We start from the raw sequence: 26,218 nt of genomic DNA, 5'->3' as shown, positions 1-26,218 counted from the left end.
CATACTACCTTTCTTTACCCAATTGTCTCTTCCAAATTGCTTTTGCATTCTAAGTCTACACTACATTTCATATCATGTAGCCACTCTTTATTGTCCATTATACTTTAACCTCTCAACATCATGTCTATATCTAGTTATTGCATATTTTGTTCCATTCACTGAGTCACTTACTCAGTGCATAGGTAGAGCTCCTGATGCGTATCAGATACAGTGTCATTAAACGAGGATTATAGTGGTAAGTGATACATTTGATCTCTTTTGTGTTTTCAGCTAGTAGAGGACTGATACTAATAAATTGATCACATGAACAAATGTACGGGTTGAATTGTTTAGTTTCATGAAAGAATCACTGTGCTTTGAAAGAGATTATAGTAGGAGACTGCCTGAAAAAAATGTGACACTTAAGTTAGGAGTTGAAAAGCCCATAAGAACTGTGTCAAAGAAGATGAGTATTTTCTGCAGATATTGTGTAAAAGGTGGACGCGCAAGAATGGGCAGGGGTCTGGGAGCAGGCAGAGATCGGTAGGTAAACAGAGTAAGGAAAGAAAGGACAGCCTATGGATAAGTTTAAAAATAGAATAATGGGACCAGGTTTTCATTTTAAACATGATTATTCTGCTTTTGGTACCATATGGAGAAAATGTTTCTGAGAACCAATATAGATACAAGTAGACCTATTCCAAGTAAACTGCGATAGGTCACCTGGACTAAAATCTTGGGATTGGCAACATGGAGAGAAGTGGACAGAGATGAGGGCGAATCCTCAAAAAGAACTGTGAAGTTTCAGACTTCACGTCATTCATGAGCGGCCGTCAGGTTGACTCCTGTGAGACTGAGGAGAGTTGCTGTGGCGGGTTCCCAGTCGGTACATCTCTAGGGTAGTAGGGAGCCTGGTGGTTTCAAACTGCTGACCTTTCTGTTTGTCGCTCAACTCTAACTCACTTCGAGACAACTGTGCAATGGACAAATGTTTGTGCCATTCACTTTAAGAGGGCCAGCTCTGAAAGGGAAGATCATGAGGAAGATTTTGCACGTTATTACAGAGGATGCATCAGGTGCACAGAGCAGGCAAGTCCTTAACCTAGCAATCCCTCCTATATATTTTGCGAACAAACTTATTGCCATCAAGGCACAGTAACCCTATAGGTCAGAGTAGACTGTGCCATAGGGTTTTCAAGACTGTCATCTTACAGAAGCAGATTGCCATATTTCTCTTCCTGAGAACAACTGGTAAATTTGAACTGCCAGCCTTTCTATGAGCAGCTCAATACTTAAGCACTGTCATACTAGGGTGCCTTCCTATCCCTTCCAGCATGCTGCTACCACATGCACAAAAGATGTATACAACTTTGTCTGCTGACTGTGCTGTCGTTAAACTTTAACAAATGCTGTCCTTTGTGTGAAATTATAGTATATCAAGAGTCATTCTGGTTGATTATTTTGCTTATCTAGGGATCCACTTTCACCTTCTAACAAAATGGTGATATTTGACCAAAATGGAATATATGTATGTACACATATACATATATGTCCTTATATGTATATGTACATACATATACATACACACACACATATATATCTATATATATATATAGAGAGAGAGAGACAGAGACAGAGAGAGACAGAGGCAGAAATAGAGAGATGAAAGAGAATACTGAGGAAACATATGCCATGAGTTGGAATTGACTCTGTTCCAGCGGATTTGATTGGCAATATCCTAATATCCATTCAAGGAACCATGGATGCTGTTAGGTAAACACCGAACTGACAACCACAAGGTCAATGGCTCAAACCCACTCTTCAGGGCAAAGTTGAGGCAACCTGCTACGGTGTCTTGAAAACCCTATCTTTCCAAGGGCTTCATATGGAGGGGAAAGTTGGGCATTACATAAGGCACTAGTAAAGCACACTGAAAGCACTGTGGACTGCCTGAAGGACAAACATATCTGTGTTGGAACAAGTACAGACAAAATACTCCTTAGAAATCAAGGTTTCATGAGGAAAGGGGGGTCGGGGAGGGAGAGGGAAATGAGGAGCTGATACCGAGGATTCAAGTAGAAAGCAAATGTTTTGAGAATGATGAGGGCAACAAATGTAAAAATGTGTTCGATACACTGGATGGGTGTATGGATTGTGATAAGAGTTGTACAAGCCCCCAATAAAATGGTTTAAAAAGCAATATCAAAAACAAATTATAGTCTGACCATGGACCTGGATGATCAGCAGAAACATTATAGCAGTAGACAGTGGCCCATGGCCTTCAAAACACTACCTCGTCACTATAAAAACAATGGCAAAGAAAATAAGGACTGATCATACTCATAGTTTCTTTCCACCAGTAGGGAAACCATAGCAGCCCATTCAGGTGGCAAAAGCTTTCCGAATTCTTAAACAATTTTTACCAAATGTATGCTTGAGTCGTCAATTTGGAAATTAAAAATATATTAAAAGTTGTATGTGTGTTCTTGAAAGTGACAAGATAGTCATGCCAGGATAAAAATGTTCTTTAGGTAAATATAATATTCTTTTCTATTTTGAGTATATGTAGACTAGAATGTGGTCTGGGATTGGAGAATCAAAAAGGAAGCAATCTAAAACTTAAAATATACTTAAGGACTTAAGATGTGTTTTAAAATTTGGGAAGCAGGGTATGTTAGGTTGGGTCCCTAGAGAAGCAAAGCTATGTATGTCTCACCAGGGGGACAAACAACAGAAACGTGGGTGAAGGGAGACAGCGGTTGGTGTAAGATATGAAAATAATAATAATTTATAATTTATCAAGGGGTCATGAGGGTTGGAGGTGGGGGAGCGAAAAAAAGAGGAGCTGATACCAAGGGCTCAAACAGGAAGCAATTGTTTAGAAAATGATGATGGCAACATATGTACAAATATGTTTGATACAATTGATGTATGGAATATTATAAGAGCTGAAAGAGCCTCTGATAAAGTGATTAAAGAAAGAAAAATCTTCTTAGGGATGGGGATGGCAAGACTTTGTCTCATATACATGGGGCGTGCGTGATATCAGGAGCGACGCTTTCTGGAGAAAGACATTACGTTGGTAACGCACAGGGTCAGCAAGGAAAAGGAAGGCCCTCAATGACAAGAATCTACACCGTGGCTGCAGCAGCGGTTTCACGCACAGCACAATTGTGAGGACGGTGCGGGGCCGGGCGGTGTTTTGCTCTCTTGTGTGTAGGGTGACTAACAGTGGAGCGGGCTCACAGGCACTTCACAACAACACTGGTGCAACACCATTTTGCTTTGTTTTGTTTTCCTCTTGCTCCTCTCCATGTTGCACTCATTTTCCAAACATTAGAGCATTTCTCTTCACTGCAGAGTTGAACTCTTTCCCAGGAAACCACCCTAATGAGAGGACCCAGTAGAAAGCTTGACTTTCAGATGAGCAAGTCTGTACAACAATTTGCCCAGAGGGACAATCAAAATGTGGACAGACGCTTTTTAAAATCATATTGAGAAAACGGCATCATTCTTTCTGTGAAGTACTTGCCTGTATCCTTAGGTGACATGAAAATGAGCTAAATGCTTGAAAATTTGGAAAAACACTTAACATGGCTAACAACTTATTTTGATTGCAAGCCCAATTAAAAAGTTAGAGCAGTTAAAAACAGTTCCTTTTCTAACATGGAAAGACATATTAAATGTATGCAGCACAGATTTGCAATACTATAAAAACCTTTATTTCTACTTTTCCAGTCCTGTGCATTTAAATTTGCAAAGTCTATATTACATTAATCACATGAATGTATATGAGCCAATTTTAGATGAAGCTATGGTAATCACTGTAGTTCCCATAAAAGAAATCATTCCTACAGACAATTTTGTGGTGAATATTGTTAAAAATTGACTATACTTCATAAAATGTCAAGGCTTCCTTTCCAAAAGTTATTAGCAGTGTAAGCCCTCTTCCATTTGATCAAAATAACAATAAAAAATAAGTATTAGGCTTTAATATCATGATATTTGGACTATGAAACTGCATCTAATACGATGCAGAATATAGTCATATGGTCATTAAAAAGAAGTGGCAGTAATCCAGGTTTGACTGCACTGTGATTTAATATTTTTAGTGCTTTCATGATCCAAATGAAGTATCTTATTAACGTGACCAGGATGTTGTCACCTGGATGGACAAAAAAGCTGAGCTACACATCTTCAGTACAAGATGCCTCAAGTTATTTCTGCTGTCTACACTCTTATTTCCAGTCATTAGATGAAATGTGATAGATGGAATATAGCACCAAGAAATTACATGCAGAAGAGAAGCCCTTGGTCAATAAAGGAATGCATTAGATACATTTATTAAATAAGCCATTGACACCACCATGATATTTAAATATTGATAAGGCAGCTGTTAGTTGCTATTGTGTTTACTCCAATTCCTGATGGCTTGTATGTATACTAGAACAAAATATTGCTGGTGCTGGGCTACCGTTACAATTGTTAGTAGGTATGATGAGCACCTTGCTAGAGCCATTGTGCCAATCCATCTCATGGAGGGATTCTTGCATTTAACTGACTCTCTACTTTTTGAAAAATCATGTCAATTTCTAGTAATTGTTTCATGTTGATAACATGCACAAGATGAAGTGCCACGGTCCTTTCATCCTTGCAAATGGAACAATCTGACTTTGTTTCTCCCAAGAAGAGTAGGGTCACTCTTCTAGTCACCCACAATATGTTCAATGTCATTTGCCAATGTCACCATATAAACACACCAGTTCTTTTTCTGTCTTCCTTTGTAAACATAATAGATCTGAACTATCATTCTTTAAGATCAGTGTATACAGTGCAAATGTATGTCGTATTAACTGGTAAATTATTCAAACCGACTGATTATGAGCCTGACATTTGACCTATATGGAGTATAGCTTTTAGTGTTATTGTCCCAGCAAGACTTTGGGGATGCTTTATTATTACAATTAGTGTAGTCCACACACAATAAAACAAATAAATTTATGATCGTTTATGTTGCTGTGCTCAAAAAATTAGTTGTGAATATATAGCTACACAATTTCATTATATAACTGCACAGGGGCCACAGTATTTAGAATGGCAGGATGAGAGGAAATCTAAAGCAAAATTTACAAGTAGTAAATTTATCTTAAATTTAGGCATCCAATAGTAACCACGTAGATAAAAATTAAACATTCTATGAATAGAAACTGAGCACCTCATTCCCTATGATTATGATAAACATTATATGACACTTGTTTTAATCTTGTTCAGGAAAATAATTTTGATCATGCTTTACAGCTTAAAACTTGAAAGCTTCTACATTCTCTTTGATAAATGTGCTAGAGGGTAGAGTGAGAATTTTTGAGAGGAGAAACTTAGCACTTCCCCAGAACCCACCTTAAACTCACACTGAGCCGAAAAGGGCAATCTTTGATTCAGATATGTCTGCATGTCGAGACTCAACTTTCATAAGAGGATGCCATTTCTACCTTTGTCTATCTGCTTATGGACATATATGCACTTGTGTGGTCACCCTGCATCCAACTCACAGGAAACACTGACTCTAAAACGTGCACGGCTATAAAGCCAGGAAACATCAGTGGATATGTAATCACAATGGATACGTTCCTGATACTATATTGTGTTGCTTTTGTTAGGTGCCAGGGAGTAAATTCTCCTATCAACTCTATATAGAACAGATGGCAACTCTACTAGTCCTGTTCCAGCCATGCAATGCTTGCTATGTTTGAGGCCGTGGTTGTAGCCACTATATCAATCTATCTTGTTGAAGCTCTTCTGTTTGTGATGGTTACAATTTGGGCTAGTCACCACAAGATCAGCAGCTGCTCTAAGGGAGAAAAAGGAGACTTGCTACTATCATAAATAAAGTCTGAAACCCACAGGGGCAGAGAACCCCATTCTCTAGGGTTGCTATGAATAAGAATTGACTGAGTAGCTGTGTGTTTTTCTTCCGTTTTTTCTCCCTTCTTCTTTACTACACATCATGTCCTGTTTCAAATACTGGTCTCTCCAGATGAGATGTCCCAAATACATGAGAGAAAGCCTTGCCAACCTCACTTCAAAGGTGCATTCTGACTGTAATTTTCCAAAAAAGGGTCTGTATGTTCTTCGGACAGTCCATAGTATGTTTAATATTCTTCACTAACACCATACTTCAAATGCATTCATTCTTCAGTCTTCTTTCATCATTCACTGCCCATCTTTTCACATGCATATGAAGCAATTGAAAATACTATACATTGTGTCAGGCACAACTTAATCGTTAAAGTAACAGGTTTGATTTTTAACACTTTAAAGTATTCGCTTGCACCAGATTTGCCCAGTGCAATGCATTGTTTGATTTGACTGTGGCTTCCATAGGTATTGATTATGGATTAGAGTAAAGATAAATCTTTAGCACCTTTTCTTCCTTTATTATGGTGTAACTTACTGACTGAGTTGTGAAAATTTTTGTTTTCTCTATGAAGGCTATCTTCTTTTATTTTCATCAGTGAGTGCTTCACATTCATTTTGTTTGGAGCCAGGCAGGTTGTGTCATCTGTATATTTCAGGTTGCTCATAAGTCTTTCTCCACCCTGAGAGTGTGCTCTTTTTAATGTAGTATGATTTCTCATATGATTTGAGAAGTTATAGATTCAGTACATATTCAACTTACAGATTCAGTAAATTTTCAAGTTACAGATTCAGTAATATGGAGAAAGTCTATAAACTTGGAATACACCTTTTTATATTAAATCATACAATATTTTTGGTTCTATTCAAAAGATGGTATGATGAAATACTTTGGGTCTACACAGTCCTAGTTGAAATTTTTTTCTTACTATATCATTTGAGATTATTAATGCCTACTTTGCATCACCTAGAATCATCTAATACTTATTCCCCATAACGATCATACTGTTAGAAATATTGAACCAAGACTATGGAGATTTCAGGGAAGATGCTGAGCATGTAACAGAAGTGTAGTCCATGGAAATGGATTCTTCAATTTTAAGGACAAGGTGACCAGAAATTTGCATTAGATAAGAGAAAGCTTAGCTACATGAGACTGTGGACAAGTGGTAAGATCACTATGCAGAAAGGCTTCAGTGTTAGTAGTGAATACGGATATCATGGTGCTGAGATTGATTGGAAGTATGTGGCTATGAAGATCCTCAAGAGCGTCCTAAACAATAGGAAGGCTCAGGCTTCTGTGGAAGAGGGATATTGCAAATGTTACTGATTGTGCTTCTGAAGGAGTCTTTATTCTTTGTGGACAGGTAGTGAGTTTTCAGTTTGTAAGAGGCTTTTATATTTAGAAAACAGTAGCAGACTCTAATTAAAATTTTTGAACTGGTTTCAGGCCTCATCTCCATCACACGAGCCAATGCTAGAAGTGAGGGCATCACTTATACGAAGTAATTTTATTATAATGTAAGGACTATGAATGTGTGCTTTGGCTCGGTTTCCTTTTCTTCTCACCTAAGCAGAAAAGCAATCACCTTCCCCATCTAAATCCTTTTATAAAGAGGATGTGGCAAAGTTCTAATACTGCATGTCATGAAAATTCAAATATCAGGGAAGGGAAGAAAAACAATCACAAAATGTGATCTAGCCGAAAGTGAACACTTTCAAGATAGGTGAAATTTGGCTAACAAGGCTTTCTTATGCTTTCTTATATTCATCTCTTATACTCAGATAGAGCCCTCTCATTATGGGAAAGCAGAATATTTATAACTAAAGGATTAAACATGGGGCAGATTTCAGAGCTAGAAAGAAAAACATGAACATTGAGGTAAACGACTAAGGCTTGAAAAGGTGTGTCAATAAGGAGAGAAAATACGTAGAGTTTAACATGGTTCCCTTACGTCTGGATTTGTGGAACCATCAAATATCATCAAATAAACTATAAGTTTACTTTTTTATTTATTCATAATTGTTATTTCCTCTAGGTAACCTCAATTAATCAATAAGGTCTTAGAAATATACAGCTTTTCTATCAATGTGATTGAATAGAGTGTAGTGATGGGCAGTAAAAGGGAACAAGGCTTCTTAACTTCACATTTCAGCTGAGTCCAGAGCCCTGTTAGCAGTGGCATCTGAAGGAAAGCATGAGCCTGCAAAGTCACCCTGGGACTTTCTATAAAATGAATAAGGACTGACAGTCAAGCTTAGCAGCACCAAAGCAAGTAGTATTTAATGATTGGGGCGGGGGTGGGGTGGGGCGGGGGAGCCTTTCCCAAGCAGATAGATTGCTGCACACATATAGTGCTGCAAATGCTCCTGAAGGCTGAGGAATTAGGGGAACCCAGGTGGCTGTAATTAGAATTATATTAAGGGATTTGTTTTCATGAATGGATTTACTTAGTATATGAATTATAAATATTGTAAGATGTCTATGTGAATTTAAAGATGAATTTATAAAATGATTCTAGAAAAAGGTAGAATAATATTTAATCCATCTAACGAGTGAAAATTTCTCAGGGACTAATCAGACTTATTGCCTTAGTTATTCAGGGCAATTAGAACAGAAATCATAAAAGTGGACAACTTTAATAAAGAGAAATCTATTCTCTCTAAATTTAGGAGTGTAGGGGTCTAAATTCAGGGTATCAGCTCTAGAGAACTTTAGAGAAATATTCTTGTCGCTTTTCAATATCTGTGGGCTGTTCATTCCTTGGAAATCTCCATGTGTCTTAGCATCAAAGTTCACATAAGTCTAGGAGTTTCTCAACACAGGGACCTTGAGGCCAAAGAAGGTGCTCTACTTCCCGCTCTTCTTGCTTTGTGGTAGTCAGGTCCTTCTTCTACTTGTTTCCCTCCTCTTTTATCTTTTGTTCGATAAAAGGTGATGCTGGCCACACAACAGGGAAACTCACTTTGCATCTCATTTAGTCTGTGACCCAATAAGAGAGTTGCATTCCACCATTACAGCTGATGGGCTAACTACATCAGATCACATTAGAGGGGATATTCCTATCAAAGGATAACTGCCAATCCAGCAAGAATCAGGGTGCAGCCATGTTGACATATATCTGAGGAACACACTTCCATGCATATGAAAAGTTTATCCTCCCAAAATTGATGTCTCTGTGATGTGCAAAATATTTCCACCATATCACATCAATTCAAAAGTCTTGAATTAACCAAAAGTCCAAATTCCATTTTGAGGCAAATTTCTTCTTTATCTATGGATCTCAAACACAGTGATCTGTTCCCAAAGAACAGTGATGTGAAAAGGCACAAAGACGGTATAATGGGCTCCAAGTTGTTGTTCGGTGCCATAGACTAAGATTGACTGTATGTACAACAGAATGTCAATGTGCCAGCCTAACAGTGGTTATATTTGAGCTCGTTGTTGCAGTCTCTGTGCCAATCCATCTCATTTAGAATCTTCCTCGGTTTCCCTGGTCTTCCACTTTATCAAGCATGAAAGCCTTCTTGTGCCCAAAGCACATAACACATCGTCTGACTATGCGAACTTTTAGGCCATATTCTAGCTGTAGTTCTTCCAAGAGAGATCTGATTGTTCTTTTGGCATCCATGGTACTTTCACTATTCTTTGCCAGCACCATGATTCCACGGCATAAATTCCATGTGATGTTCTTTATTCATGGGACAAAGACAATAGAGAAAGACTATGCATTCTACTTCCATAAAAACTTAGTCTTGGAAACCCACCAGGGCTGGTTTAGCCTGCCCTACAGGGTCACTGTGAGTCAGAAATGACTTGCGGATAGTGCATGTATGAGGTAATTGAGGGCACTATGGCTTGAGACAGGCACAACTTAGTCTTTCAAGTAACACCTTGGATCTCGTTGACTTTATAGAGGTCTCGTGCAATGGATTTGCCCAATGTAGTACATCTTTTAATTTTCTTGGCTCTGCTTCCATGAGTTAGGATTATAGATTTAAGTAAAACAGAATCCTTGATAACTTTTTTTTTTCTCCAGTTATCATGATGCATGTTGGCCAAATGTCGAGTATTTTGGTTTTCTTTACACTGAAAGTTGCAGTTTTTGACTTTTACCAGCAATGATTCATGTTTTCATTGACTTCAGTAAGCAAAGATGTGTCATCTATACATCACAGGTTATTAATAAGCCTTCCACCAAGTCTGATATTTTTCTTCATATAGTTCAGCTTCTTGAATTATTTTCTCATCATACAAATTGAGTAAATGCATACAAATTGGGAAAATATACAATCTTAATGCATGGCTTTCCTGATTTTTTTTTCTTTCCTGATTTTTAAAACAGAAATATCTCTTTCTATTCCAAAGTCTCCATCTTCAAAAAAAAATAAGTATGCTAGAATCCCTATTCTTTGCAATATTATTCATAGTTTGCTATGATGCACAGAGTTGAAAGCCTTTAAACAGTCAGGAAAATACAAACATCTGTCTGCTATGCTCTGCTATCGGCCAGAAATTCATTTTATGTTAGCAATTATATCCCCTGTTCCATTTCCCTTCCAGAATTCATTTTGAATTTCTGGAAGCTCTCTGTCAATGCACTGTTACAACCATTTTTGAATTTTCTTCAGCAAACTTTTACATGCATGTCAGATTAATGATATTGTTCAAAAATTCTCACAAGCTGTTTAAGGGACACAGGTATGGATCGCTTCCAGCTGGTTGGTTAGGTTGCTGTCTTCAAATTCCTTAGCATAGACGAGTGTGTGCTTCCAGTACTTCACTGTTTACTGAAACCTTTCCATTGGTATTTCATCAATTCCTGGAGCTTTGCTTTTAACTAATGCCTTCAGTCTAGCTTGGACCTCTTCCTTCAGCACCATTAATGAATGAAGATAGACAAACTCTTTTTGACACAATGCCTCTTTGTGTTTTTTCCATTTTATTCCCCAAAATTTTTCATGTATCATTCATTATTTTGTTCATAGACCCCTTCAATATTTCAACTCAGATCTTGAATCTTTTCTTCATGTCTTTCAGCTTGACATGTGGTGAGCCTGTTCTTCCTTTTGGGGTTTGTAACTCTATATATTTACACGTTTAATTACCTACTTTATTTTATTTTCTTGAGCTGTCCTGTGAACTTTTCTATCAAGCCCTTGTAGTTCTTCATTTCTTCTGTTTGCTTTTGCTACAATACAGCCAAGGGCAAGTTTCAGAATCTCTTTTGATGCTCACTTTGATCGGTTTCTCTTCTCTGGCTTTTTAATGCTTTCTTCATGTATGATGTCATTTGACACACAACTCCCTCCGTCTTCAATCATTAGTGTTCAATGCATTAGTATATTCTTGTTGTGTTCTCTAAATTCAGCTGGGATATATTCAAGGTCATATTTTGTTTTTTGTGCATTTTTGTGTAGTTCCTCTGGTGAGATCCATGTGTATATTCACTGTTTATGTGATTAAAATAAGGTATTTACAATGAAATAGTGGTTTGTCTTGCAAAATTCTGTCAAGAGAGTCCCAGCTTTATGCCTATCACCAAGGACCTATTTTCTGACTACTGTTCTTTCTTCTTTGTTCCTAACTTTTCCATTTCACCCACCACTAAGGTGACTGAATTATTAATGCATATTGATTGTTTGCTGAATGCCAGGCTGAATCATTTATAAAATTCTTATTTTTTTCCTCACTACCAGTTTTGTTCATTGGCACAAACATTTGAATAATGGTTGTAGTAACTAGAATTTCTTGGGCAGCAAGTAAAAATCTTAGCAAAACAATTTACATTAGCTCTCAATGATCCTCCACTCTCTGAGACCATGTGGCCTTCTCTTCAAGACCTTCCAATGGAGCCGTACTTTCTGGATTCTAATAGAAGCCCTTGCCTTGCACTTCAGTTTTGCCCTCTATGATTACTATGATGACAATTCTTCTCTCTTAGCTTTGGGCAGGCCCCTTCTTGTAGTGCAACTGGGTGGCCAATTGGCTGCAATGTTTTTCTTCTCTCCTTGGTACATGGCTACCTAACCATTGGTGTGAGCAGCACATCCCCTTGGCACTTGTGAACAGTAACCCCAAGTCGTGAGCTGAGCTGGTAATGATCTATTTGAAAGCTAGGAGACCATGGGTCCTCCCGCTGACTCTCCAGAAGCCATGGCCGTACCCATGTCCAGGAGGCAGCTCTGTTTCCCATGCTCATTTTCTCTCCAGCTGTGCTCCTTGTTCCTGGGTGCCCTGGCTCCTTGAAACCTCGGGCTTCGCAGACTGTCTCAGTCACTGCATTTCTCAAGCAAATGTTACAGAGCTCTTTAGCTATACTCCTAAGCCCTTGGGCGCATTCCGCTCCAACAGTAAACCTCTACATGAAGGCGCCCAGCTCTCTCACTCCATGGACCAACAAGACTAGCTCCACTGAGAAGTGCCCAGAGACACTGCAGCCAGAAAATATGCAACTTTCTTACTCTGTGTTTCCGTCCTCGCACCCTCTAGTGTCTGCCTCCTGGGTTTCCCGGCATCCTTTCACTGCTGTTCTTTCTTGCTGTAGGTGCTGTCTCTGATGTTACAAGCCTCTTCACTTCCTTGAGAACGCTCACCAGAATTGTCTTTTATATCCTTAGTTCCACCAACAGTTTCTTCAAGCAAATTTTTTACTTTTATTACTATGCATCTTCAAAATCTTCCAGCCGATACCTATTAACCATTTTCAAAAATGCTTCCCCATGTTAGGTGTATGTGAGAGCGGCAGGACGCTTCTGGTACCAAAGTGCTAAGACAACTTAAAGACCAAAAGTCAACATGGTTCACACACACACACACACACACACACACACAATTTCGCTCACACAGTTAGAAGGCATGTGTCAGCTCTAGTGGAAGTCTCTTAATTCTCAGTGGTCTCTGGAAGATGGTTTTTGTATCGTTTCAATATCTGTGCGCCAAGCATTCCTCAGCATCATTACCCCCCTTGGTCTATAGGAGAGTCTCCGTGCAGGGGCTTCAGGGACAAAGAACACACACGGCTGTCAGGCCTTCTCTCTTGGTGGTAGTCAGGTACTTCCTTTTCTGCACAGGTCTCCCTTCTTTTATCCCTTGTAGGATAAGCAGTGCTATAAGACACATGACAGGGAAACTCTCCTACATATGGTCAGGAATGTGAAATGATTAAGGCTCTTACATCCCACCCTAAACCCTGACAAGTGTGGGCAGGGCACATCAGATCACATCATGAGGGGTGATTATATGCGAAGGTTTCAAAAATGTCTGCTATACTCTATCTTCACATGAAAGCCTAAAAAAATTATATCAAGTTCAAATAATTGTATGCATATAGTATACTTAGTTTTATACTAATACAATTAAGCTGATGCTATTCATGCATGAGGCAGCATAGAATTGAATATTCTATAATATTTTAATATAATGTATTGTTTAGATAATGATAAAATAAAATTTCTTGTTCTTTATTTCTTAAAGAAATCATATGAGCTCCACATTCTCATTCCCTCAGATATGGCCCTTGGGCCTGGTGGAGAAAGCAGTTAAGCAGCTGGCTCATGAAGCAGTTCTTCCTGTGACTGGGAGCTGCTCCAAGGGAAAGAAAGGAGGCCAGTCACTCGGTTTCTTACAAATATGCTGATAAATAAGCTTGCAGGCAAGTATTTGCTATTAAGATAATGCACCTAGAGTTGGATGAGCCCCCAGTAGAATGACTTTTTTTAAAAAAAGGTAATGCACCTACGCATATTTTTCATAGGATATTTCTAGTTTGGTAAAAATGAATGAACAAAACAAAACTATAGTCTCTGGATATTCAAGGAACAGCTCCATGGAAAATATACTATCAATTATACAATTATGTGAAGAGAGATTACAACCTAAATGTTCTCTGTATGCATGGTAATCCATGTCACCATGCTGGGGGACTCCATCTATTCTTTTGGGTCAGAAAATATGTAAATAATGTAGGCAAGAATGTTCTTGGAAGTTGTCCTCAATGCTCCAAACTTTCCCTGTTATACTTTTGCTCTTGATTGTGTAAATCATTAAAATCAGTACAGGGACAACCTGTTAGAGCCAGCACTTGACAAGATTGTCTGGCTTTCCTGGCTCCCATGTGTTTTTTGCCATTGATATGGTGCAGTCTTACCACTGTTCTATCACTCACTTTTGTGGAAAACCTTGGAGTTGTCTTTTGTTGACCGTGTTCTGCCTTACACAAGTTCCAGCTTTCAAAGACTTTACTTGATATTGGGGGAAATCTCTGATTTGTGCAAGGGTGATTTAACAATGTAAGATTATGCATCAGTCCTTATTTCAACACTACTTCAATACTTTGTCTACAATGGGAACATAAACTAAGAATGGAACATTTTAAATAACTCAAATATCCATGAATGAGGAATGCTAATAAGACTATAGGTCATCACTATAAAAGAGAATAGAATGCTTCCATTTAAAGTTTAAATTAGATTAAAACAATACCATTATTTGCTGACATCTACAGAGGATTCTATCAACTGTAATAGGATGAAGCATAGTTTATGTACACCAAATAAAGTAGAGTACATAGAGTGTTGGATACGGAAAGAAGTAGATAGATTTCTGTTTTTAATCTTTCAATTATACAATCGTGACGGAAAGTTGCTGTAAAGAACTTAAAGACAGTGAAGGTCAACCTAGGCAAGGACACTAGTTTGGAAGTCCAGGGAATTGTCAGATTATAGTTACTGTGATGGTTCACAAACATGACAGTCCCCATAGGCACATGGCAGGACTGGACAGCCCCGATCATTTCCACGTTTGTAATATTTGTGCTAGTTTCTTTGGCCAATAATGTGAGAAAAGGTAAAACATGTAATTTCTAACAGAAGTTATAAGAACAATGAATCATTAGCCAAGTTTGCATCTCACTACTTTGGTCACTGTGCAGAGAGAGAGTCAATCCATTAGGGCAGAAGGAAAATTTTAAGAGTATTCATCTTTTTATACTGCACATTAAACATATCTCAATGATGTCTGAAAATGGAAGCTCAAAATTCAGCATGGAAACCAGTGTTCCAGAGAAGAAAGAAGAGGTGGGGAAAGCCCACATAAGCATATTTAACATTTATCATCTCTAGGAACAATTATAGTTTCTATATTTGCCAGATGAGAAAAATTGTAGCACAGACAGATTGATCTATTCAGATTTGTTCCATAGAAGGAAAAGGAGAGTTCTGGGAGTGATTACAGAGAAGAGGACATTCAAGGCTATGAATAAGAAACCCTGAAGAAGAGCAGATACATTTGAATTGTGGTATAGGAGAAGAATATTGAATATACCACTAACTTCCAGAAACATTAACCAAACTCTTTTGGGAGAAGTACAGCAGGAATGTTCTTTAGAAGGAGGGTAGAAAGGCATTATTTCACTTACTTCAGACATTTTCTCAGGAGGGCCCTGTCCTAGAGAGGGAGATCATACTTGCACAAACAGAGATCATAGAAAAAGAGGATTTTTTTTAACGGAAAGGATGGATGTGGTTGCTCTAACAATGGGCTCAGGAATAGCTCGATGGTCCAGAAAGAAATAGTGTCTCCCTCTGATGTGCATGAGGTCTCTATGACCCACCTAAGGCTCAGCAGCACCCGTTCAGAACACTGAATATAAGCAAACATTTCGTGGAGCTATTTGACAGTGTTCAGTGTTCGCCCAAATGAAAATCCAGGGAATTAAGTAAATATTATCACAAGGAAACATTTTTATCTCTCCAGTTAAAAAAAAATCCTATACGAAAGATGACTCCACAGTTGTTGAAGAAATGCCTTAAAAGGCCTAAGTTAGACAGGTAAATTCATTCCACAAAGAGCTCTCCAAAGAAACCTGAACCTCAGGACTGACTTCGGTGAGCCTTCAGCACGTGGTCTTGGGGGATCGCAATGCTTAATGAGACGCACGGGGACCTCTGAATCGGATGACTATTCAAAGTGATCTTCAGGGAAAGCCTGAGTTGGAATGCGCTTCAATAATTTAATTGAAAGTTCACATAGGTGAGTGGCTGTTGTAAAATCTATAACGTAACTGAAGTGTTATACTCTCAGTAGTGGCAGCTAAGAACTTAAGGTCAGAGGCTCATCACATTTCTAGGTTTTTTTTACCAGGATAATACTCATTAAAAAGTGAGCATTTCTCCAAGAAAGAAACACACACATACACACATCCCCAACACACACACACACACACACACACACACACACACAGCTACAATACAAAACTGAAGTACTCTGTACTTGAAGAGAAAAAAAAAAGCAGTTCTCACATTAAAAATCTCAGGAATAAGCACCCATCTAAGTAAGGAAGGTAAATATTTGGAATGCTATTATTGTTTTTTGTTTAGCATTTTAAATTCCCTGGATATGACCAATAATTCTTATAGGCACTGAATGTTGTACTTTAAAAATAGCTTTGATTTACCTATTTGTTCTACTGACACACTCTGTTCTTTCATGACTTTGATACCAAAATAACTAGTGGAAGCAAAACATCAGACAATACCTTCGGGGGAAATGTTCACAGCATCTATTGGATGCCATTGAATAAACCTCATAACGAGCAATATGAAAAGTATTTAAAAGACATCATTAGAGAGTTAGTCATTTTCGAAGCAAACCTACACATTTTATAGCCTTGTTAGCTAAATTCACTTTTATATATTTCTTAGAGAAATATCCACAGCTAGTTTTAAATCCCTTTTAACTAACAATGCAGAATTCAATAGAATTATAATGAAGAGATCTTGAATATTTTCTACCTCATTTATTATTGGGACAGAAATCACTTCCTTTTCATCCAAATGTAGGAAAATACAACACTGAAGCTTGGTAATCAAATAGTTTTGGGATCAAGTTTCATGTTCATTTTATTCTTTATTTAATCAAAGATTTCATTTTTTTTCAATTATATTTTAAAATCTGACCATTCAGCGTAAGCCATCATCCAATCACTTCCCATCTCTAAGTCTACACACAATCTGTTCTTTCCTTTTGTGTTTGTGTTCCAATTAACATGGAAATTCAGCAGGGCCCTTAATACCGTTAAGCCAGTGTCCTTCAGAGAGTCTTCTGTTCTTCTTGGAAGCATCATATTAACAGTCTCAATATAGCACTTAAATGTTTCTCTTTTCTATTGTATCCATTTATAAGCATAGCTTAATTGGCCCAAGGTCAACTTTCAATAAATACCTACATGTCCTAAAAGAGAAATTAATTTTTACATCACTTTAAACTACCATGCTTCCTATAGTAGCCTTGGCAATAAGAAATGCTAACTGTCTAAGTAGTTATCTGAGTGTGTACTTATCTGCGTTTCACTTTTTTCCCCCAGCTAGGAAGGATTTTAAATAGCAACCCCATTCACAAAATAGGCTTGAAAATTTAAAAGAGTAAACAAAGTAAGAACAAACAGTAATCTGCCTAAGAGCAATAAAAACAAGGTTCAATTTGTCATTTTAAAAGACTGTATCCCTTTCACAGGGGGAATGTGAAATGGTGTGTTAGCCCTAATATTTTAAATTTCATAAAGAAGCTGTGTCCACTGGAAGGACCTGGCTCTTTAATGACAGATGGTGAATAGTCAGGCTGTTCTCAACTTCTATCAATCACAAGCTAGAGAAGCTGGCAGTGCTGTAACACTCAGCAGTAGAATAACAACTATTTATTGAGTGTCCTGTTCACTGGTAAATAAAGTGGAAGAAATTCCGTTAAAATGTTTTCTTGACACATTTTTCACAGCAATCTACTGGTATTTTCTGCTCTATCCCTCAAGGTACTCCACACGATGATTTCCCAGGGGCCTCTTCCACATCACAGTGAGACATCTGGCTATTGTTACCTGCACCTGGAAAGAACGAAGACCTGTGTCTAAGCACATCCTAATGCATCTTTCATGGTGCTATATCTCCTCCCAGGGAAATGCTCACAGTGTGAAAAAAAAATGAAAGAAAGGAAAAAAAGTAGCTTTATAAAATCTGCATGCTAAAATTAACAAACAAAATGTAAAATAACAATAGATTACATTTTCCTATATCAAAGAAACCAAGGCAGCAACGCGGATGAGACATTGGACTGCTAGCCACAAGGTCATGAGCAGCTCCACCTCAGAAAGGTCTTTGCACTGTCTGCTGGACAGGAGCAGAAGCACTCCACAGTGTCACTATGAGTCACAAGGAACTCAAAGGCAGTGGGTGTGGGATTGGGTGTAGTCATGATAATAAGGCAAAGTCTTGCTTCCAACATGAATTTGAATTGGGGATTATTCTAATCCACTCAAATAAATACTTTTTTTTTATGCCTAAAAAAAGATAAACCACAAGGAGATGACAGTCTCTGCCATTGATTGAATAATTGTGAGGACAAAAAGATGAAGATTAACTTCAGACCCCTATCCCTCTTGGTAAGCAAATGGGATTAAATAAATATATTTTAGCTTCCCCAAATCAGAACTTCTGTTTTTCTTTTTTATGTTTTACAAATTAATGAATCCAGGATGAAAATTTGAAAGCATGTATAGCATCACACAAAAGTGAAATTCTGCTAAACTATTTTGGAAGAAATCTGTATCACTTTACCTTCTTTAAAATGAAAAGGAGCTGCAGTAGGAAGTGCTTAAAATGTGGCTTAACTGATCAGCTTCTATTTTCAAATGCTCTTTAAAGAATGTCTACAGCTAAAATAATATTTACATTATAATAGTTACTATCTCATTTTTATAAAGCCAGAACCCATTTCTTAGAACAAGCAAGATTTCAGAGAAACCAAGGCCAGCATCATCTTTATTGGATTGTGTTGTTTGAGCTCTAAAAATATCTACTGGCATTATACTTGTAAAAAATGCATTTGTATTTCATTATTATATTTTAAACATAGCATTTAGTCAAGTAATGTATGCAATAAAAAACTCAAGAATAAGTATTACACTTATTCTTCTGGATCAAGCACATATTTACTTACTGGGCTAGCCTGGGATCTTTAGAGAAACAAATCCACAGAAACTCATGTATAAGAGAGAGTTTTATATAAAGGTTAAGTACACATCAAGAAAACATCCCAACCCAGTGCTGCCCAAGCCCCCAAGTCCAACATTAACCCATTGACCCATATGTCCAACACCAATCCACAAAGTCCGCCTCCATCTCACAAAACAGACGCAATGATGCCTACTGCAGGAGGAAATCAGTGAGTGTGTAAGCATCTCAGTGCTGGCAGGGGTCTCCACACAGCTGCTCCAGCACCCAGGGCTGCATCGGGGTAGGTTCATGTGGCTTCTCCTCAGGAATGTCTTGCAGAAAGTGAGCCTTGCCAGCAGGGAACTGGCTAAGGCAGCTTGCACCCTGGTGTGACCATCAGAAAGCAAGAGACCCACCAGTCATTTATTGGGAGAAAGGTGACAGTGTCTTCTCCCATAAAGATTTAAAGTCTCAGAAACCCACAGGGGCAATTACTCTTTGTTCTGAAGGGTCACTATGAGGCAGAATCCACTTGAAGGCAATGGGTTTGGTTAGGTTTGCTTTGGTTTGGTGATCAATCACTCAATCATATTGTTCCCTGATTATGTCTTCAGAATTGCTGGGGATTCAATAGAGGAAGGAGTCACAGTTACTCTCCTCAGTCCACTCTTCTTTCAAAAAAAGAAACAGACCCAAGGAAATAAAGCTGTAGTTAATCCCAAACCTTCCAGGGATAGGAACTGGTGCCTTCCCAATGCCTACCCACCCTTTCATTTGCACTAACTGAACGAGGAGTTAGAAGACAGTAGTAGTAGAGACCTTGTGAGCTCATGGATAGCTGATCCCTTCCCCAGGCATGGTATTTTCTGCGACCTGCCAGGAAAAACATTCCTAACTTACATGCACATTGCACTTTGGAAAAAGAAATGTCAATATGGATTAGAGTGGACAGGTGATATATTAACATCAAAAGGAGTGAAAGAAAGGGTAGATTCTAGTGATACAAAAGAAAGAGGTGCATGCTCTAGATTAAGTTGATTTAGGATAAAAAAAACCTCTGTGGAGTGATTTCATACAGAAATACGACAGGCAAACACAAATTAAAGTTTGGAAATGAGAAAGAGCAAAGCATGTATGACTTAGAATATGTATGACTGGGCCCTCAAAATCAAGCACAGTTTCATGGAGTTGAAGGAAAGAAAGTTGAAGGGGTACCTGTGTGTGGAGGGCGTCCTGGTGGCCTAGTGGTTACACAGTGGGCTGTGATTCGCATGGTTGGAAGTACAAATCCAGCAGCTCCATGGGAGCAAGGCTGGGCTTTCTACTCCCCTCAACAGTTACTGTTGCAGAAGCCCACAGGGGTCACTATGAATCAGCACTGACTAGATGTCGGTGAGGTAAGGTTTTTGGTTTGGCGGGGAGGGGGTACGACTTCCTCGTTTTCAGCATAGTTTTTGTTTCCAATAAATCAACAGTTTAATTTCTCAACTGCTGCCTTCATACACTCAAGAACCAGGAAGCATTAGAGTAAAATTATTCTGAAATGCAAGGTACTTTTAAAAATATGATAACCTCTATTGCTCCGTAAATCCTCAGAAATATAAAATCGGGCAACATGCAGAGCATTCTGGTGGAAAAGTATCAGGTTGGCATGGATTAGAATTTTGGGTAATTTCTTGATGAAAGAGAAAGCTAAAAATCACTAGCCCTTTTCTAATTATTCTTATTTTAGCTTTGTTTCTGGTGGTAACCTAGTAATATCACATTTTCGTTCACTGTAGTTTTAAATATGAAATCATGGGTTGAAATAAAGAACATTGTGGTCTTCTACAGATATCATCATGCTCTTTAGAACATGTGAAGCTTCGATACAACCAACAGTGGCTATATGTAGCGTTTAAAATTATTTTTTCCTATTTACTTAAACTGGATTGTTCATTATTTTTTCATGAACCTCTATGAAGTTTTTTACAAAAGAAATGCTAAAACATTTAAATTGCATTTAAAAAATGTTTCTTTTTCATTTAGATTTCTACCTACAGAAGCAGAAAAAAATGAAGTAGGTAAGGAATATGTCTCTAAATTTCAAAGCATTCTAGCACTAAAGAATCTGATTCAGAAAAAAAAATTAATTTATGATCCACAAATACATGAAGACATACACATATATTCTAAGCACATTTCATTTTAGATTTTGAAATACATCAGTCAAGGACTTAAACAAATTTATCATCCATTTAACTGTGAAAAGAGAATTACTTGTACGAGCAATGAATCATCTATCTTTGTTGTTTGCTGTCCTATGGGCTCCAATTCTGATGCCCTTATGTCTAAACTGCAAGAAATATCACCAGCTTCTGTGACATCTTCCCAATCCTTGCTGTGTTTTTACTCCAGTGTCAATCCATCTCATTGAGGATCTCCTCCTTAATGAGGATGTTATTGTAATGAAGAATGTATTACTCTTGCACTCCAAGTGCATAAAGCCAAGAGGAATTGCAGGCTTGGCCCACTAATGCATGCAGTGCATGGCCCTGCCCTGCCTTTCCACAATGTACCCACCAATACCCATCAGTAGATGATGTTTGAGGTAATGTCTGAGGTTCTTGAAACCACTGTGGTGGTTTCCTTTCAGTAATTACCAACAATGGCTGCTAAATTACTGACATTGTGAGGACATCCTATGGGAAGACTCACTAAACAAAAGTACTCTGGTCTACTGCAACAAAAGTAAAATATCACAAGTCTCTTTCCTCTGCCAACTCCATAAGAATTTAAAGCATCTTTACAATTCTTATTAGGTTCATAGTTACTCCTTTATTTATTTATTACTTAAATTGGGAAATATATCTATCATCACCCTTTCTTCATATCATCTTACCCGGAAGAATTGTGTATGCTTTTGAACCAGCAATGTCTTAAAACCATCAGAAAATCAATATGGCTTAATTTATTCGTGATTTCAATCCTATAATGAATTTATGAGGCACCTACCAAGTACCAGGCACTTGTTCTAGCAGCTAGAGAATCAATTATATATAAAATAGACACTTCCCCCACTCCTGAAATCCCAGCTTTGAAGGGTTTATATCCAGTCTTGCTTATCTTAGGCCCCTTACAATTGGCAGGCACAAGAGCAGAAGCAACAGGGTTTTTGTTGATAGGAACAGAGCATCAGGTCTTTCTGCCACACAGCCACTGATGGGTTCAAATTGTTAACCTTATAACTATTGTACTACAGGAGTCTTTTATATTTAGCTGGGACAAACAATGCATATGTTTTATTGCAGGCAGAGATAATAATCATAAATAAGTTAAAAAGCAGACTGCTAAAACAAAATAAAGCAGAGCCCAGGTCGTGGCAAGATAAACACTGCACGCTTTCTAATAGAAGGAATGGAGAAGGATGCTACGGGATGACATCTTTTCATCCAAAATGTGAAGGCATTGAGGGAATACTCACCCAGATTCCTGCTAGAAATGTCACAGCAGGTCTGTGAGTCCAAAGCCCTGGCTAACACTGGAACATGACCAGGGGTGTGTGTTTGATTTTTGTTTATAGAAAATGAAGGAGAGGTAGGAGTCGTAGGGAATAATGTCAGAGAGGGTTGGAGAAGTTGCTGGCCTAAACATGCCGGAGCTAGATGAGTGCCATTGCTGGTTCGTTGTTGCTATGATTAGCAGTAATGGAGTAGGCCCTCCACATCAAGGCAACTTTATGCACAACAGGATGGGACTGTTAGGATGCACAAGATGTGCATTACCTGATTTTCAGAAGTAGACCATCACAGGGTTTCTTGAATATTCTGGAAGGCCCACTAATACCTGGTCAGCATCATAGCTACACACACATCTCCACCAACAAATATATGGTGGCTGAGCTAGGGGTGCACTGGCCAAGAATTAAAGCTAACTCTCCTGCATGGAAAACAAGATTACTACAATGGAACCACCAATGCTCCCATCATTGAAGGGTTAAAGCAGAGGTACTCGAAGACTCCGGAGTGTAAGAATAGCAGGAACTAACTAGTATTGTTAAAGAATCAATCACTGTGACTGTTCTGTTGAAAATGGGCTACAGAGTGGGTAAGGGTAACAGCAAACCAACCTATTACAATAATAACACAGGTGTGATAAAATGGTGCCATGGACTAGGAAGGAGGCAGAGGTGATAAGAAGAGGTTAGCTCCATGGTGCCGGGCTATCAAAAGATATAGCATCTGGGGTCTTAAAGGCTTGAAGATAAGCAAGCAGCCATCTAGCTCAGAAGCAACAAAGCCCACATGGAAGAAGCATACCTGCCTGCGTGATCATGAGGTGTCAATGGGATCAGGTATCAGACCCAAAAGAAAACAAAATAAATCATATCAATGTGAATTAGGGGGAGGGCAGCGTGGAGGCACAAAGCCCATCTGTAGACAACTGGACAACCGCTTTCAGAAGGGTCACAAGGAAGAGATGAGCCAATCAGGGTGCAGTATAGGACCAATGAAACATAAAACTTTCCTCTAGTTCTTTAATGCTTCCTCCCTCCACTATCATGACCCCAATTCTACCTGACAAATCTGGCTAGACCAGAGTATGTGCACTGGTACAGATAAGAGCTGGAAACACAGGGAATCCAGGACAGATAAACCCCTCAGGACCAATAATGTAAGTAGTGATACCAGGAGGGGAATGGGAAGTGGGGGGAGAAAAGAGGAACCAATCATGATTATCTACATATAACACCCTCCCAGGGGGACGGACAACAGAAAGAGAGACACCAGTCAGTGTAGACATGAAAAATGATAATAATAACTTATAAATTATCAAGGGTTCATGAGGGAGGAGGGTGGGGGCAGGGAAAAAATGAGGAGCTGATATCAAGGACTCAAGTAGAAAAAAAATGTTTTGAACAGGCTGATGGCAACATATGTACAAGTGTGCTTGACACAATGGGTCTTTGTATGCACTGCAATAAGAGCTGTACAAGCCCTCAGTAAAATGATTGGGAGGACAAAAGAAGAGGTTAACTCATGAAAATACATTTCAGATGGAGTTAATAGGATATGGTCAGATCAAATTATGGAATATAAGTTCAAACTTTACATTAAAAGTTTTTGCTTGAGCTACTGCGATGGAGAACCTGAGTTAAGGAAGAATATGGGGAGGGGGGCGGGAAGCAAATATACAATATAGGGTTCTGTCTCAGCATGGCAGTTTTATCTAGCCTTTTCAGATATATTTAAAGGAGCTCTGCTGGCATAACTAGTTATACATTGGGCTGCTACCCAAAAGGTTATCAGTTCAAAGCCACCAGTAGCTCGGTGGGAGAAAGATGAGGCTTTCTACTCACAACAAGATTTACAGTCTCAAAAACCCACAGGGGAAGTTCTACCCAGTTCCCTAGGGTCACGGAATCTGCATGAACTCAATGGTACTGAGGGGTTTTGTTTGTTTGGGATTTTCTTGTTGTTGTTGCAGCATTTGGGGGTATTTTCATATACCATGTTATTCTTTTCAGAAAGGTCTACTAGGTCAATAAGTACTACAGCAATCAGATACTGTAATTTAAAATAATATATAAAATCATGCAAAGGCTATTAAATATGAGATTATAAATTAGCTATAACTTGAATCAGTCTCCTATGACTTTAACAATGGAAAGAAATCCAAATTCTTTCACTGTAAGTAAATAAGAACACAGAGTATGCTATAAGAGAGCAACCATAAGTCTTTTGCTAGGGAAACTCGGCTTTCGTTCTTGGTCTGTTACTTACATATATGCATCCTTGGGCATATTGTACATACGCCTTCACAGTCGGTCCCCACTCCCTACCCCCAGTAGAATCTAGCTGTTAGCTGCTGCTAGGGTTATCTGTCTAGGACTATCTGTCTAACCAATTTTTATGCATTATCTGGCTAGCAAATCTCAAAGTTTACAACATTTTCTAAATGACGGAGATAACATAGTCAAATAAGGGCTGCTAGTGTCAATATTGCAAATGTATCTATGATTCATATCCATAGAAACACTCATTCACAAAATCATGGGCATCTGTGCCAACACATTGGCACACACATTCTTAATACTAACAAATATTTGGTTTGAGGGGCTTATTTCTCAGATAAAGTTTGATTCACTGGGTAGCACAGTTATCTGTAATACTACAAAGAAATACTTTATGCAGCAGTCCAATAAGTAAATTCAAAAGAACAAGAGAATTTCCCAAAATTATTTGAGCAATACCAATACAACTGGCTTATATATACTTCTTCAGGTAATTGTTCTCATTTTGGAATACAGTGTCTGTTAAGGTGGCATTAAAATGTGAATAACAGTGTATAATAGGATGTAGGAATTTACGGAGAATTTAAAAAGTTCATGTGAAAATGAAATTAAAATATAATGGGATTTTCCACAAGCTTTTTATTATGCACGAGTTTGATGGACTTTCTTGTATCGCTCATGGTATTATTACAGGAATTTAATTAAATGTAGTCTTTATTATACTCAATGAAATCAGAGGCTTAAATACATGAACATAATATTCAACTCAGATGAAAGAAAACAAGACTTGAGTAGTTAGAGAAGCTGGTGCTCAGTGAAACTATCATCAGGCTCAGGTGCTACAAAACAGGCTCCTTAGGCTAAGGCGCTTCAACGGACCTTCCAGCGAACGGAAGCAGTTATCAAATGGATGCTCCCTCTTCAGTAAGTAGGAACATTTCCATGTTTAGCAATGCAGGTATGACTTATTTTGTATCCCCTCTCCAAATCAATACAAAAACCTTCATTAGCACTTGGCATTTACACGGTAATTTAGGGATTCAAATAAAATTGCACCAATTTTCTGGCTAAGATCTGCTAAATACACTTTGAAAACTTAATAGCGCTCCCTCCTTAAGGGCGTTTCATTAAAGTGAAATAATCTTCAAGGCATAACTTTACCTGCTGACGTTGGCGCTTCATCTGATGCTGTGAGGAAGTGTGGGGGAGGGAGGGAGGGGATGGGAACGGAGAGAGAAAGAGAGAGAGATTGGGGTTAAGCATAAGATAAAAATTCCAAACCATAACTATAAATCCTTGCCTTTTAACTTTTGTAAAGGCATACATCTTTTTTTTTTTTAAACTGGACTTCACCTTGCTGCACCTCACAGCTGGCCCCTTCTGTGTTACGTGGAGCTGTGGCCATCCTGCGTAAAGCAAGTCTGTGGGGCCATTGCTCCCAAAGCTGGTGCTGCTTCAGGTCTGTACAGCATTTTGATAATTCCCATAATATTTCAAAATGTTCCCATAATGCTACTACATTGGTAAAAGACTGCAGTCTAGTGTAAACATAAAATTTATATGCAA

At 38.4% G+C, this 26,218-nt stretch overlaps 1 protein-coding gene across 2 annotated transcripts in view; it reads right to left on the bottom strand.

Moving 5' to 3' along the window:
• Window positions 1-26,218, bottom strand: part of EDIL3 (EGF like repeats and discoidin domains 3) — a 593,234-nt gene that overhangs the window by 359,995 nt on the left and 207,021 nt on the right. Inside the window, exon 3 of one of the 2 annotated variants that reach the window (XM_045285334.1) lies at window positions 25,814-25,840. The exons of the other annotated variant lie outside the window; for it this stretch is intronic. Coding sequence (XP_045141269.1) covers window positions 25,814-25,840 — 27 coding nt within the window. The remainder of the gene's footprint in view (window positions 1-25,813; window positions 25,841-26,218) is intronic. 2 annotated transcript variants of the gene reach the window in all.

This window comes from Echinops telfairi, unplaced genomic scaffold (assembly GCF_000313985.2).
Source record: "Echinops telfairi isolate 266 unplaced genomic scaffold, ASM31398v2 ScPeMD7_7469;HRSCAF=8507_1, whole genome shotgun sequence".
Lineage (NCBI taxonomy): Eukaryota > Metazoa > Chordata > Mammalia > Afrosoricida > Tenrecidae > Echinops > Echinops telfairi.
This window is presented reverse-complemented; position numbering and strand designations above follow the sequence as displayed.